The sequence below is a fragment of the Notothenia coriiceps genome, unplaced genomic scaffold, assembly GCF_000735185.1.
Source record: "Notothenia coriiceps isolate Sejong01 unplaced genomic scaffold, NC01 NC01_scaffold00003102, whole genome shotgun sequence".
NCBI classification, from domain to species: domain Eukaryota; kingdom Metazoa; phylum Chordata; class Actinopteri; order Perciformes; family Nototheniidae; genus Notothenia; species Notothenia coriiceps.
The window spans coordinates 8,314-22,954 of record NW_011335803.1 but is presented as its reverse complement, the minus strand read 5'-3'; the positions used below and the strand labels follow the sequence as shown (position 1 = coordinate 22,954).

Genomic DNA, 14,641 nt, shown 5'->3' with positions numbered 1-14,641 from the left:
CTCACGCGCAGATTGTGTGAGTCATACCGCATTTTGAGATTTGCAGCCTGAAGTGGAGCCCCTGCTGATAACACAAACACACACGAACGAACACGAACACTTGTGCAGAAAGGCTCTTCGGAATTACACATTGCTGACAACACACACACACACACACACACACACACACACACACACACACACACACACACACACACACACACACACACACGTACAGAAACACACAAAAAACACACACAGACGTGTACAGAATGTCTCTTCTGAAGTACACATTGTTCATTTAAAATGCGCGCACAGGCTCTCTGCAAGCTTGCTCAGAAATCAAAGGCTTTGTTGATGTAGAAATGCAGACACATACACACACACACACACACACACACACACACACACACACACACACACACGGTGTACTATTTGTTTTTCTTTGTTACAAATGCTTGTGGGTGTGGTGCTACCAGTGGCCTTGTGTCTATACTTTTTTTGTCTGTTTTTTTCCGCAATTCATAAATATGGTCGCTTTTTAGAGTCAGGTTACGCCCATTTCTCATCGTCTTTGTAATCTGTAAAGTGCCTTTGTATGGCTAAATGGGCGACATGACTGGATGCAAAAATAAGTCTTGATTTTATAGAAGCCTATGAAAAAATGTCCCTTCTTCTCACTCGATTTATTAGCTCAGTACACATTGTAAACATGAATTCATAGTCTTACTGTAAATGATAGTTTCAAATCATCAATACAGTTTTCTGTTAATTTGTAAATTATAATCCCATTAATAGTCAAATAGATGAAGAAAAAAATGCTTGCAGAGAGGACACTGTTACTTTTGAGTCTGGATGTTAAATTGTCACAGTGTGGGTTCGTGGAATCTTTCAGGAGTCGAGTCATATGCTTCTGTTAAGATCAAAAGTAAACTCAGCTAGTAGCTAAGTAGCCCTACGCTACATCCCCGAATGTTTGTGTTCTGGCCAAGATCAACTTGTTGACATCATTAAACTGTGGTAGTTTTGGTCTCTTCGAAGGGAGTTTTCAGGCATTTCTGAACACACTGATAAACACAGGAAGTATTTGTAAAGTACATTTCACAAAAGCAGGCTTGTCATTGTAAAAGCCATAGATAGTGATGACCTTGTTTGTTTGTTTACTCAATTGTCTCTGCACCACTGAACGTGTTGCTTTGGTGGCTATCGACCAACCAAAACCCATTACCGACTATTGTAGCGTCATTCGACATCCACTCTGTGCATTGGGATTGTCAGTAAATGTTTGACCTTTGGCACTCTAAGCAGAGTTGACTTAAAGGTAAACCGGGGTCCCTTCGAGTGGAAGAACTGGCAACCGTAAAAGAGTAAATATAGGAAGACATATACCAGAACTGCTGTAAATATGAAACATTTCTATTGCATGTTTGCTTCATCTTCCAATGCACAAATTGACTTCCTCCCATGTTGGTGTAGGGGGGGAACTTGCTTGAGCGTATTGAGACTGTCACCTTGCCTGTTTACTCTACTAATATTAACATTTACTCCCGTGGTGTTTGCCTATCCATCAGTGTTGACTGCAGGGGAAAACTATATGCTTGACCTGCTGTAGGTCGGTCAAGTTGTTGTGCTTTTACAGTTCAAATCATAGTTTATTTCTGACGTTCAATGTTGGAGAAGGTGTATCTTATACTTACTTAAAGATTCACATAAAACAAAAACATATTACGAGTCAATACTCATAAAACCATTCAGGTGTTGGCAATACAACTGTTTATTATATGAACATATTGACAAATGGAGGTCATTTCCTGGCTTTGAAATTAGCTACACTGATACATTTACCAATTTTCTCCTTGTTGTAGCGATGAGCGGCAGTGGCTCAGTCAGTAGGGGCTTGGACGGTGAACCGTAGGGTCGCCGGTTCAAGTCCCCGACCAGAGCTAAATATGGAGTGTGGACTGCTACTTGGAGAGGTCCCAGTTCACCTCCTGCCCTGCCGTGGTGCCCTTGAGCAACGCACCGGACATCCCCCTTCCCCCTCTCACTCCCATTGCTCCCCGGGCGCGGCACAATAGCTGCCCACTACTCCTGGTACTAGGATGGGTTAAATGCAGAGAACACATTTCACTGTGTGCTCTGCATGTGTGACCATTAAAGAGGGTTTAATCCCTCCCAATTGTTCTACTTAGATTGCGTGGATCTAAGGTCTGATAGTTGCTATGAGAATACGCCAATAACACTTTTGAAAGGTAGATAAATGTGTGTATGTGCAGCAGACTCGGCCAGAGCTATATTTGGAGGTTGATTCAGGTCCCAGAATATCAGGGAATCAAATGTGGTTGTCATCCCAACTGCTCAGAAATAGTCTTTGTCCTTATGTTGAGGTGTTGACTCTGAAATGAACTCCTCTAATTGCCCGCCAGCTGTTAGATTCTTACAGATCTGTCATTGTTAGGATATGCGGCGCCAAGCCACTGATTAGATGTGAAGTATTGTTTTAGTAAGTGGACTCTGTTAGGTTATTTAATGGTGTTTTACTGATTGTGCTGCGGAGCTGATGTTCAAGTCTGTGGGTGTAATTGCCTCTTCAGAGTAAGAGTTTTGTTTACTGCTCAGTTTCGCTGTTCATTTACACCAGATACAAGCTGATGGCTGTTTTTAATTAGTTTGCCATTGAAACAAGTTTGAACATTGATTATTTAAAAACAAATGAGAGGGTAGTACTCCTTTAAAGCTGTGATACTATATATTTTTAGATGGATCAAGTGACCATGTTTATTGGAAAAGGTGTTTGCAAAACCACACTTATAAGCAATCTCTGTAATTACCCTTGGCTTAATTAGGCGCCTATAGGGATGTGCTCTCTTCCATATTGTATCCAGGCAGTTGACTTCAGTAAAAAGAGTCTCAGATAAACCCACTGTATGTTCCCTGTCCAGCATCAAACAGCGTTAGATACAAAGATATTATTCTCAGGTGTTGGTTGAGACCAAAACAAAGCTAAAAGGATGTTGATTATCGGACTTATTTAAATTAATTGACCAAAAACTTGGCCTCTAAATTTGTGTTACTATTTTCTAGAACATTAAACATTATTATCTTATTTTAGTGACACCAGATTATTATGTTATTCATTGCTTTATAACTCTATGTATACTTAAACATCTTGTTGTTCCTGAAAAACATTTTCCGAGTTATAAACTTGTGAGATGGAAATAAGCATGACATTACAGGAAGTCAGCCAATTATTAGTTTTAAATACTTTTGAAAAATATTCGCTGTTCACATAGCGGTTTTCTCGTTGCTGTTATATGTTAGTAGACAAAATATCTTAACTTTTTGGACATTTGGTTTAACAAAACAACAGACTTAAAGGTGTTATTGTGGTTGCAGAGAAACTGTGATTGCCATATTATATAAAAAAATTATTAATAGAAATAACTGGGAGATTTAAACCGAAATTCCATATAACTTGACATCTGTAATAGAAAGCCAAATCATTTTGTTAACATGCATTGATGAGTTGTATTTATGAAGGAAAACCCCTCTCTTACTGTATTTACACGCTCTTTTATCCCTTGTGGCCCATCAGAGTGCAGCTACAGTAACTAACATCGTCTAATGTCTCACTTCCCCCTGTTGGCACTAACAGAAACATTGATTCTTCTCTGTTGATAGTACATTCATCTCAGTGTGTGAAAACCCCGGCCAACGTGACACAGGAGACCAACCGATACGCTAAACAAACATTGAAATTTGTGCTCACGGGCAACTGAAAAATTATTCATTTGGATGGAAAACCAAAGCACACAGAGAAGAACAGCTGAAACATTTCCCAACAACACCTGCTTTTTGTAGCCTATTGGAAAGAAAAACAAGTGGAATCTGGTGCAGGGTCATTCAAATGCCCACGACCATATGATATAGCATTGTGGACAACCTAAACACCATAAAGAAAGCGTTTTTTTAATTGTGTTTTGTTGTGTATGGCTCATTAATTTGGTTATTACAGTCTAGAAATCCTCTCAATCAAACTGCTTTCAAGAAATGGTCATTTTCCATATTGAAACCTGTGATATTAATGCTTTTTTAAAACCTTGTAACTGAAGCGAGAGCAGTTATTTTGATATCCGTTTGGCAGCGGTGAACCCTAGTACCTGTATCGTAGCGTCAGATGTATTTTCTGTACAGGGAAGAGGAGTACATTATCTGATGACTGAGGCAGTGTGTACCAGCACTGCTCACTGCGTAGGTGTCTGAGATCAGTCTAGTCTGAATAAATCCTCACCAAGCGAGTGTGTCTTCTCATCTGAAGTCTTCGCATCAAAGTCTCGGCCAGTTGTAGTGTGGGGTGCAAATTAGTCTGGGTGTTTATACATAAAAAAACAAAAAACAATTGTTTATATTCTGTGTAGGTGTAGCATCTGGGTCACAGCGTATGGATTTGATACTGTGTAGGTGTATGAGATAACAGCAGTCTTCTTACGCTATAGTAACTGGGGGAGTGTGTGGAAGTGTGTGTTTTAGTGTTTGCTGCTCAGTCTTTTTGCCCAATGGCTAGAGGCCAGATACAGATAGGCCAGCCAGGCACCACAATGCCCTGTCTGTTCCCAAGAGTCCAAACAGGCCTTCACAACACCCTATTTATAGACAAACGCTCGGCCCGAACTCCATTCATATTCTCAGGTTGGATGTGTGGAGATAGCTATTTTTTTTCAACTAAAACTGAACCGCGTTGTGCGAATTTAACACTCTGTAAGTGTGACTTTAAATGAAAGAAATGCGTCGAAATGTGCATGCAGTCTGTCAGAGGCGACGATTCACAGTGTGTGTGTGTGTGTGTGTGTGTGTGTGTGTGTGTGTGTGTGTGTGTGTGTGTGTGTGTGTGTGTGTGTGTGTGTGTGTGTGTGTGTGTGTGTGTGTGTTGACAGGGTGTTACATTTACAATTGCATGCTTGCGTGTATCACTACACTCTAGTGAACCATTACATCTCCAGTGACTTTCGTCTGGATCAAACCTTATTGTGTTTTTTACTCAAGATTCTTTACTTTTTTTTTTTAAACTTTATTAAACATTTCAGAGTATGATGACACTGATGATATGGTTTTGTAAGTTAGCATTGTAACGGCTTTCTTGACTAAGAGCAATTCAATTTTAAATTGGATTTCAGAATATTGCAGAAAATAAGCTCTCTGGCAAACACATGTTTTCGGACACTCACACGTTTGGTTTGATAATCTCAACATAATAACACCACTTTATGAGTTTCGAAGCGTAAAGTAATCTCCAGAAGTAAACAGCGAATGTTTGGCTATAAACAAGCTACATGACGGACACATAACTACACGTCACCGCCAAGCTAAAGGCGGCTAATGTTTGGTGTGATGAAATGTATTCTTGTTTTTATGACACATAGAAGCTTAGGACATTCACAAGTGGGGTGTTTGCTGATGTATTTGTATGACGCAGAACAAAATGCGAAAGTCACTTATTTTGTGTGTTAACCTCTGACCTTATTTCAGGCAACAAACACATTCAAATAACCTCTGACTTTGGGACCAAAGAGAACTAAAAGTGCTAAATCATCCAGGTTTAAGGACTCATTCCTGAACCACTCTATCAATCATATAAGGGAGATTTGGTGGGATACATTAGACAGAATGATTTCGCCAAAACAAAAACACTATATGACCCTGCATGTCATCAAAACAACACTCCTGAGAGCTGATGAAAGATATTATCACCATCCTGGGTCAGATAGTAAACCCAGGAGAGGACATCTACACTGTAGCCCGCTGAACCCTAAATAACTTCTGAAATAAATGATGTCAGGGCCACCACCCTGTCATGGTTTGCTTCTCGACACCACACACTGAAGCACGTACCGTACATACATGTGACATACGAATGCCATGGCTTTAACCTTTCAGCCTGCACTCTGAATGTAGGTGACCTTATTGCTCAGTGCCCTACTTTAGCTCGCTTGTTGATGTGTCTGGTTGTGTCTCTCGGTGTCGGGGGCTTCACACACTGGTGGCACCAGAGAGAAAATAAAAGAGTACTGTTCTGCCCCTTTTTCCCTTTTCACTCGCTGTTGGGCCGAGACAAAAAGAAAGTGGAAGGGACAGAAAGAGGATGGCTAGGAATGGGACAAAGACCAGCAGTGAGACAGAGAATGACTGGCAGAAATGGAGAAAGGGAATGAAAAGTCGGCGGCGTGACAAATGACGGATGGACGGAGACGGGGATGAGTGCAGAGCTGTGAGAAACAGATTTAAATAAAGAGGAATAGTTGGAGACTGAGAGAATTAAAGTCTTCAAGCTTCTTATATCAACTCTATGTACAAGCGAGTTGATTATAGAAAGAAATACATGCACAACTTTTCGTGAAATGTTCCAATCCAAAGCTCTGACATCCGCTGGCACATATTGAAGATGCTTGTTACTCTTAGAGTGTAGTACCGTTTCACGTAAAGAAACACATTTATGATGATAACCATATCAGCTTTGAGGAGTTTGGCCTTCTGGAGTTTCTTTTAGCAAGACATGGAGCTGTTCTGGGTTGCATTTGGCATTTACGCGAGGGCGTCGACTGCAGCTATAGTATGAACTGGAGGTTGTATCTCGTATCACCTGACTTGCGCACACAGGTCTGGAGTACAGAAGGATCTCTGTAGCAGTGCACGGCTACGGTAAGACCTGGGAAAAACCAACAACATGTATTAGTCACCCCCTACAATGCTGTGAGGAAGCTAAACGTTTGAAAGTATCCAAATAAGGTTGGTTTAGGAGAATTTACAGGAGGACAAAAGAAAAGCTTTGGTCGGGGTTGGACTCAGAGAAGGAGGCTGTGGATATTTCCTGGAAGGCACTAGTGCAAATCCACTAAACTTGTCTCTTTTTGCTGGGTGCAACATTGGACTTTCACCCAATAGTAAGCGGTTTGTGTGCCTTGCAAAACCAAAACTCATTACTCTTTTAACTAACTTAATTTAAAGCCAAATGATCTGGCCACAAAGTGTTGGTTTCGTAAATATAACAGCTGTTTTTTGCTTTGTTTTCTTCCCATTTATAATGTTAACCACTTCTAAGTCACGACAAATGTGTTTCGTCTGAAATGTTATTGACCAATCGAATGGGAAACACATTTTGTAGGAAACATGGTTGCTTTGTTACATGCGATCATGCATAGCTTACAGGTTTTACTAGAAGTTGTCCTCATTAGCAGTCTGTAACTGATCTATTAAGCATAAATACATGTTTTATTAACCATCACAATGCCATAAGCATCAGTTTATAAACTCCCGGTGTAGGGTACAGGGAAAGAAATGACCTTAAACACATAGAAACAACCTAAATATTCTTTGTGTACCAAAACATCTGCTCGAGTCAAAGGACAAAGTGATGTAGTCAACGTGACAGAAAATTGGGGGGAGGATGGGGATAAAGGGGGGTTAGGGTGGAGGAATGACAGGAAGGATTTGACGAAAACAGATGTGACATGTTGGAATGACACCGCCTGCGAACAGCGAGCGAAATGCCTTTTCTCTGCGTGATAGTGAATGCGCATAAAAATAAGCTTTGATTCATTTAGCTGGAGCAATTATCCGACACAGCCCGATATCCGACACGTGGAACCTGTTCTGTGCAAACCGATGAGTACGACAACTGTTCTTTGACAGCTGATATGTGGAAGTAGACGCATATAAGTCAGTTTTTCCGTTCTCAGCCAGCAACACATTCTTTGGCCTTTTTTTTTTCGTCTTCATCTCTTCTCGCTCTCCATATAAATCTGCCTTATTCTCTCCATCTCTGTCTGTCTTTCCCAGGCGACAGACGGTGCCTCCTGTTCAGTTTAGCAGTTATTACACGCTCTAAGACACTCTGACTCACAGAGAGGCGGAGGCAGAGATAAAGAAAGATGGGTGATGATGGACGAAACAGTAAGTGGAGGGTAGAGAAAGTAGATTAAGGATAATGGGTGTGTTGCGTGACACCTCTTTTTATGCTGAATGTGCGGTCTTTGTCATGTGTCGGCCTTTTTACAGCATTGTCTGTCTGTAGATAATATAGCAGCTCATATCAGTTGCACTTAACAAATAATTAGTGGTCTTTATGTCCAAAGAACTAAATAAATGATCGTAAACTGTTCCCACAATGCTTTGGTAAAGACCATAGAGTTGATTTCACTCAATAAGAGCTTGCGCTAAATGTTTTATTTACCTTATTTATGCAAACGGCTTAAAAAAAGGCTTTAATAAATGGTATGTTACTGACCTAAAGCTAAATAGTAGACGGACAAGGTTTGCGACAAGCTAGCAGCAGTTTAATAGTTGGATAAGAAACATAAGAAAAGGGAAGTGAATAATCATACATTAACCTTTTGATGGTGGAGACCAAAAACAGAGCTAAAAGAGCAATAATTGGACTTCTATTCGTCAAGTGATTAGACACAAGATGCCAAATGAATGTCAACTTTTTTCCTTACACATTTCTATTATAAAAACATAACATTTATTCAACAAAATCGCTGAGTATACACTGGTTCCACGTATGAACAAGAACAAGTTGAATGTCTTTGTGTTTTGGACCCATCTGTTTAAATCTGGGAAGTTGAGACTGACACTATGATTGTTTTTGCCATGATTTAAACTACAAAATGCATTTGTTAACTGTCTTTGGACATTGTTTATTTCCCCTTTAGAGCGGAGGGTCCATCGTAAAATAATGTCATCCTGTTGATATAAACGATGCAGAGATCCTGTTGCAGCATACCTTTCCCTTCCCAAACATTCAAACAGTGCCACACCAGAGACCTATTAATATACACAGAGGAGCATATAAACAAATAAACTCTGCAGTCATTTCAGGACATGCCAGAACTATACAAAATAGTGGGGATGGTCTGTGAAACAGAGAGACACTGAATATCCATTTGATATGCTTCCTCTGGCGACCAATTACAGAGCCAATTAGAGGAGAACATATTTCAGCTTCAGCTATTTGAATATAGATTGCTTTTGGCTTTTTCACACGTCACCTACAAACCCTCTCAATCAAAGCAAGTAACACCATCTTGGCATGTGGTGGGATTTTTATGATATTTTAGGCAATCACTTGTTGAATCTTCGAATCAGCTTCAAGAGTTCATAACAAGCAAGCAAAGCTGGACACAGACTTCCCCTGAGGCACACTTAACATTCATCTGATAAATATGAACGTGTGATATTTAAAGAACCAATCACGGACAGCTCAATGCCGAGGGGGTGAAATGGGCAGGTGGCGGGAGATAAAATACTGAAAGCAGGCCATGGTGGTACAGTGAGATGGCAGATTGGCCACTACATGTTTATATGAACCCCCGAGAAGTGGATATACTGTAAAAATATAGGCAGTATATAGAATATATGATCAAGTAATGACTTTTGTACACTTTGAGCTTTATCCAGGCTCCTTTCAATGGATTAATTGCTTAATTTATAATAACTAGCTTCAACACTTTGATGATATTTAGTCGATGTTGGCCTAAATATACGTTCTGGTGTAATTTGTCTGCCGTCAAACCATTACTTTTGTGTCCATTTTAGTTTTAAGCAGTCCATCAACTGTTGTAGTGAGTTGACATTTGAATTGAGAGGCAGATAGATCTGTACATCGTCGGCATAACAATGGAAGGGGATGTTGTGTTTTGTGAGAATTGAATTTAGGGTTAGGGTTAGGGTTAGGGTTAACCTAGCTTCAACACTTTGATGATATTTGGTCGATGTTGGCCTAAATATATGTTCTGGTGTAATTTGTCTGCCGTCAAACCATTACTTTTGTGTCCATTTTAGTTTTAAGCTTAAACTATTACTCTTAGTTTGGCTGAAAAGTCAATTTGACTAATCTAAAAGCTTGCTTATTTGAAAAGCTTATTTGCAAAGATTAGAGAATGCAGATGTTCTTTTTCATTAATCCCTCATCCAGAAACCAACAACAACTTGTAAAAGTCCTAATTTCTCTACAGTAATGACAGCCGCTTTCGAAATATCGCTATAAAGACACTGACAGATATTTGTCTTTGTTTGGGGTTGCATTGTTGACTCGTCATTTCCCTCCGAGAGCCCGAGAGACACAGGCCACCCCGGGGAAGCAGTGCATTTTCGAATGAGTGCACACACGCACGTAAACACACACCAACGCGCCGGTCGTACGGTGACAAATCTGCAGATGGTATACAGTCATCGGTTTATGAGTAGCATGGATTGAACTCACACAACGAGTGATGTCAGGAGGGCCTACACATTTCAGCTTTAAATATCAGATTGGTCATGAAGTCGTCAAACAGGCCCAACGACAACCTGTGCTCATCTACTTACACAATAAGCTAAGCTTTTACTTAACTTTTGAATCCATCCATTTGTGTTTAGTGTATCAAGAATATGTGAAGTACTAATACATGTCTAAGACTGCTATGGAAAACTAAAAATACTGCTACGACCAAGGATGTACAATGTGTATTATATTGTTTAGCCGCTACAGATATTTACCTGCTTCCCATGGCCAATACCTATAAGATAACCAATACTTTTAATATTTTTTAAATGTTTAATAGCAAGTTCATAACCTGTATTTTTTGCACACCTGAGGGTTAGGAAGCGTAGGTTAATATTTAATAGTTAATCTAATATATAATAATATTTAATCTAACTGACATCAATAGTGTAAACAGAGCAACAACAAAGATTTGGCTAAGTTATATTCCTTTCTCTTTTTTTGGTTAAGTCCTTTAATACAATTTCACCGCAAAACAATCATGTTAGTTTGACCTCACATTAATGCCGATAATTTGTCCAATATAATTTAAATATTGACAGAATGATGTCATTCTGAAAGTAGAGTGCTAGCGATGACGAATAAATAAAACAGTCAGTGTTAATATACAATTATTATTTGGCCACTGGAGTAAAAATCACTAATACAGCAGCAGAAGATGAACTTTAAAATGTAAAGATCGTATTGTTAAGGCTTCATTTTGAATTGTGAGACCTGCGGAGAGATCAATGTGGCGACGTCAATGAAATGAACTAACCTTTACCTCTGGTTGTGTTTTCCCCTCGGGCGCACCATTTAATTCCTGGCTGTTCCAATGCACACACACAAACACACACTGTGGATGTAAATAAGCAGCAGGCTTCAGTAACTTTCTCAGATAACAGTAATTCAATACAAAGTGTTTTTTTCCTATCAGCCACTTGTTTTCATGTCCTTCCTCCCTTCAGGTGCTTCTCGTGTTCTCTTTCCTTTGTTCACTGCCCTTTCCTTTTAGTGTTGTCCTCACGTCTGTTCTAAACACATTTCCAGCTATTTCTTTTCCTGCCCCACAATCCCTTTCTACTCATCTCTGCCAGCACTATTAAGTTATAACTAATTAACTTCCATAGAGTCCCACAGGTGAAACACAGTCCCGGAAGAAACCTGCTGCACGCTGTATTTAATCACTTTGTGTGTGTGTTTACATGCTGCCTGTGTGTGTGTGTGTGTGTGTGTGTGTGTGTGTGTGTGTGTGTGTGTGTGTGTGTGTGTGTTCCTGTGTGAAGTGTCTGTGTTAAGGATGGCAGGAAGAAGGAGATGTATTCATTATCACGGTGCAGAGAAGTGATTTTCACGCCTCTTCTACCTGTATACAGGAGCTGACGCCATGACCACAGAAATGCAGGACATCGCCATCACGGAGGAGAAGCCATTACTGACGGGTCAGGCTGAATCCAAGGTCAGAGGAGATGCCACACAAACACACAAATATGTACGATAATGATGATTCGTTGTTGGATCAAGTCTAACATTTTACTTGTGTCGCAATGTTAAGACACAATACAAGGAAAACAGACATTTAACACCACGATCACTGGAGAAAAACACATGTTGCACACAAAGGATGCAAAAACATGTTATACAAGCTGGAAGAGTGTGTGTGTGTGTGTGTGTGTGTGTGTGTGTGTGTGTGTGTGTGTGTGTGTGTGTGTGTGTGTGTGTGTGTGTGTGTGTGTGTGTGTGTGTGTGTGTGTGTGTGTGTCAGGACTCAGAAAAACAAGGCTTGGATTGTGTGTGAGCATTTTGTTTCTTTGCTGTCCGCCTGTGCGTTTTGGAGTATGAGCAAAGCGTACTTGTGACACAATGTGGTGGAAATACCCTGACCGAGTGTGTGTGTGTGTTGTGCACAGCTGCAGGGCTCGCTCAGAGGAGGTCAAAGCCCCAGAAGGGGAGAGAGCAGCTCCTTTGCTGATGTTTTTCGAGAACGAGAGAGCAGAGGGCTCTCACTGCTGACTCCTGCTGGGAAGAACAGGGAAATACAGCACTAAAACAAAAACAACACTCAAAGGGACAAATAATCTCAATTTGAATCCAGGGAGTGAGCAGGTAGAGGTTTAGTGATATTAGTAACAAGTAATGTCAGGAAGTTAGAGACTTCTGTCACTATTATAACAATACTAAATAACTATAATTTTCTTATTGTCTACAATCCCATGAAAAGCAATACATCATTTCTTGGCATCTCAATAAAACAAAGTAGCACTTATAATGGTTAAGCTAATGGAAAGCTAACGTGGCTAATGAGATTGTTGCTGTTTCAAGTTATTTTTTTAATGGTTTCATTTGGAAATGTCAGCTGACTGAAATGTAATGTAATAATATACAATTTATCTACGTTTGGATCCTGAGTCAATATTTAAAACCGTTTAAAAGTTCAGTATTTTCCTTAGAGAGCAGGGCACTTTAGTTTTAAGCCAACAGTAAGAATTGAGAGAATTCCTTGAGGACTTTTTTTCATCTATTTTCTCCAAAAGTTAGAGTTAGATATTGCGTCTTTGGCATATTTGACATAGACTTTCACAAATCTTACCATAAAAGTAAATATTTGTCTTGATGGAAATGTGGACAAATGAGCTAAATTTCAATGAGATAATTCCTCATTGTCACATTTAAAAGTACAATTTCAGAAAACTCATAATACAAACATTTGTTGTCTTAATGTAAGTAAACAACTTGGGACATTTCACGTTGATATCTATTAGTTAAAAATGGTAACCTATTCCCTTATAGATTACAATTTGTGAGAATGTACATATATAAATAATAGAAAAGAACAGATATAAGTTATGGACTCATCTCTCTTTCCTGCATCATCGACTATGATAGGACCCATGGGGATGTGACGGGTGATTATCCGACCCTCCATCGGTCTCAGTGACATCCCGCCTCTGCCACACCTATGATCGCGAACACGCTTCATATTGATTAAACTAACGACCTTTTATAATGCAGCCATACTGTATGCAAACGCCCACCTCTACTTCAACTCTCCAGACTGCTCATTTCAGAGGATCTTGGGATGCTTGTAATCTAATAGCTGGGTAAATGGATCCAAGCTTGCAAATGAACGTGAAGCCTCCCACTGACAGACGTCCTGCTAACAATCCTCGGTATCCCACAACCACCTGCTCCTCCTGAGAGTTCCTCTGCTGCTTTTTCCGGAGTCTAACACCGCCCTTTTGTCTGTGTGGGTGTTAATTACTGAGCGAGCACGGCGCCTTTTAACATAAAAGGACTTTGAAAGAACAATACGTTGGAATTTTCTCTCAAATATGCTTTTGGCTTCTATTTATACGCAGTAAAAAGACAAAGAAAGAAGAAGAAAGACAAATCCGTTGTTATGCTCATCAGATTCTGACGTGAAGTTCTTCTGATTACAATTACTACAATTTATCAAGACTTTTATGAATGAAATTAACAAAGTTGTTAAATTGAGTCCTTTTAAGAAGTTTTTTTTAAAGTAAAAACACCATCTGATGTTTTTTGGTTCATCAATGTAAGGAGTTGCTACTTTTCGTTCTCTTCTATGGAAATAAACTGATTTTATTTGGCTTGTTGGTCGGATACAAAAAGACAATATATGACATTTATTTCGACTCAATTGTTGTTTGATTATCAAAGATTTATTCATTGTTGAAGAACCTAGATGGTATCGGTTTATTTTTCCTGTGCTACACAAACAAGACAAAAGTGAAGTGACATCTAAAAGTCAGATTTCACACCTTGTTCTAACAAGACTTCATTTCTGTATTTCTCACAGGATGTTGAACTGGCTGCTCGGATACTCCTGGACCAAGGACAGGTAAGACTGTTTTCTTTATCGTAGGAAATATCAACAAAAGATAAAGTAAAATCATCAAAGTCTCTTTTTAGTTATTTCAGATCATTTGTTGCATTTATGAGTCTCCTTAGTAGTTTTAATCTTATTGTAGTTGCCTAGGTTCCTTTTGTAATTGTTGTAATTGATTTTCCGTTTCATGGTAGTCATTATTTGTATGTTTGTGGTTGTTCTACCCTTTTTCATGGTCAATATAAGTCTCTTTTAGGAACACGGAATAAAAACCTTGGGGGAGATACTGTATATTTGATGAACTACTAGAACATAGCTGTTAGCTCACTCCAGCAATGTCAATAATATAACACTTCATATTTGTTATTTCTTTTCTCTTGCTCTCTGCAGGAGCACAGCATCGAGACCCCGCACGGTCTTCTGCACGTGACCCTCCACGGCACACGGACCACCCGTAGGCCCGCCATCCTCACCTTCCATGACGCGGGTCTGGACAGTAAGTCTCTCTCTCTCTC

The 14,641-nt window shown here is 39.6% G+C and overlaps 1 protein-coding gene across 1 annotated transcript in view; it reads left to right on the top strand.

Moving 5' to 3' along the window:
• The window catches only part of LOC104941081 (protein NDRG2-like), a 22,207-nt gene that overhangs the window by 1,547 nt on the left and 6,019 nt on the right, over positions 1-14,641 (top strand). Inside the window, exons 2-4 of the mRNA XM_010766123.1 lie at positions 11,653-11,735; positions 14,097-14,138; positions 14,517-14,633. Of these exons, the coding sequence (XP_010764425.1) occupies positions 11,664-11,735; positions 14,097-14,138; positions 14,517-14,633 (231 nt within the window). The 5' untranslated portion in view covers positions 11,653-11,663. The remainder of the gene's footprint in view (positions 1-11,652; positions 11,736-14,096; positions 14,139-14,516; positions 14,634-14,641) is intronic.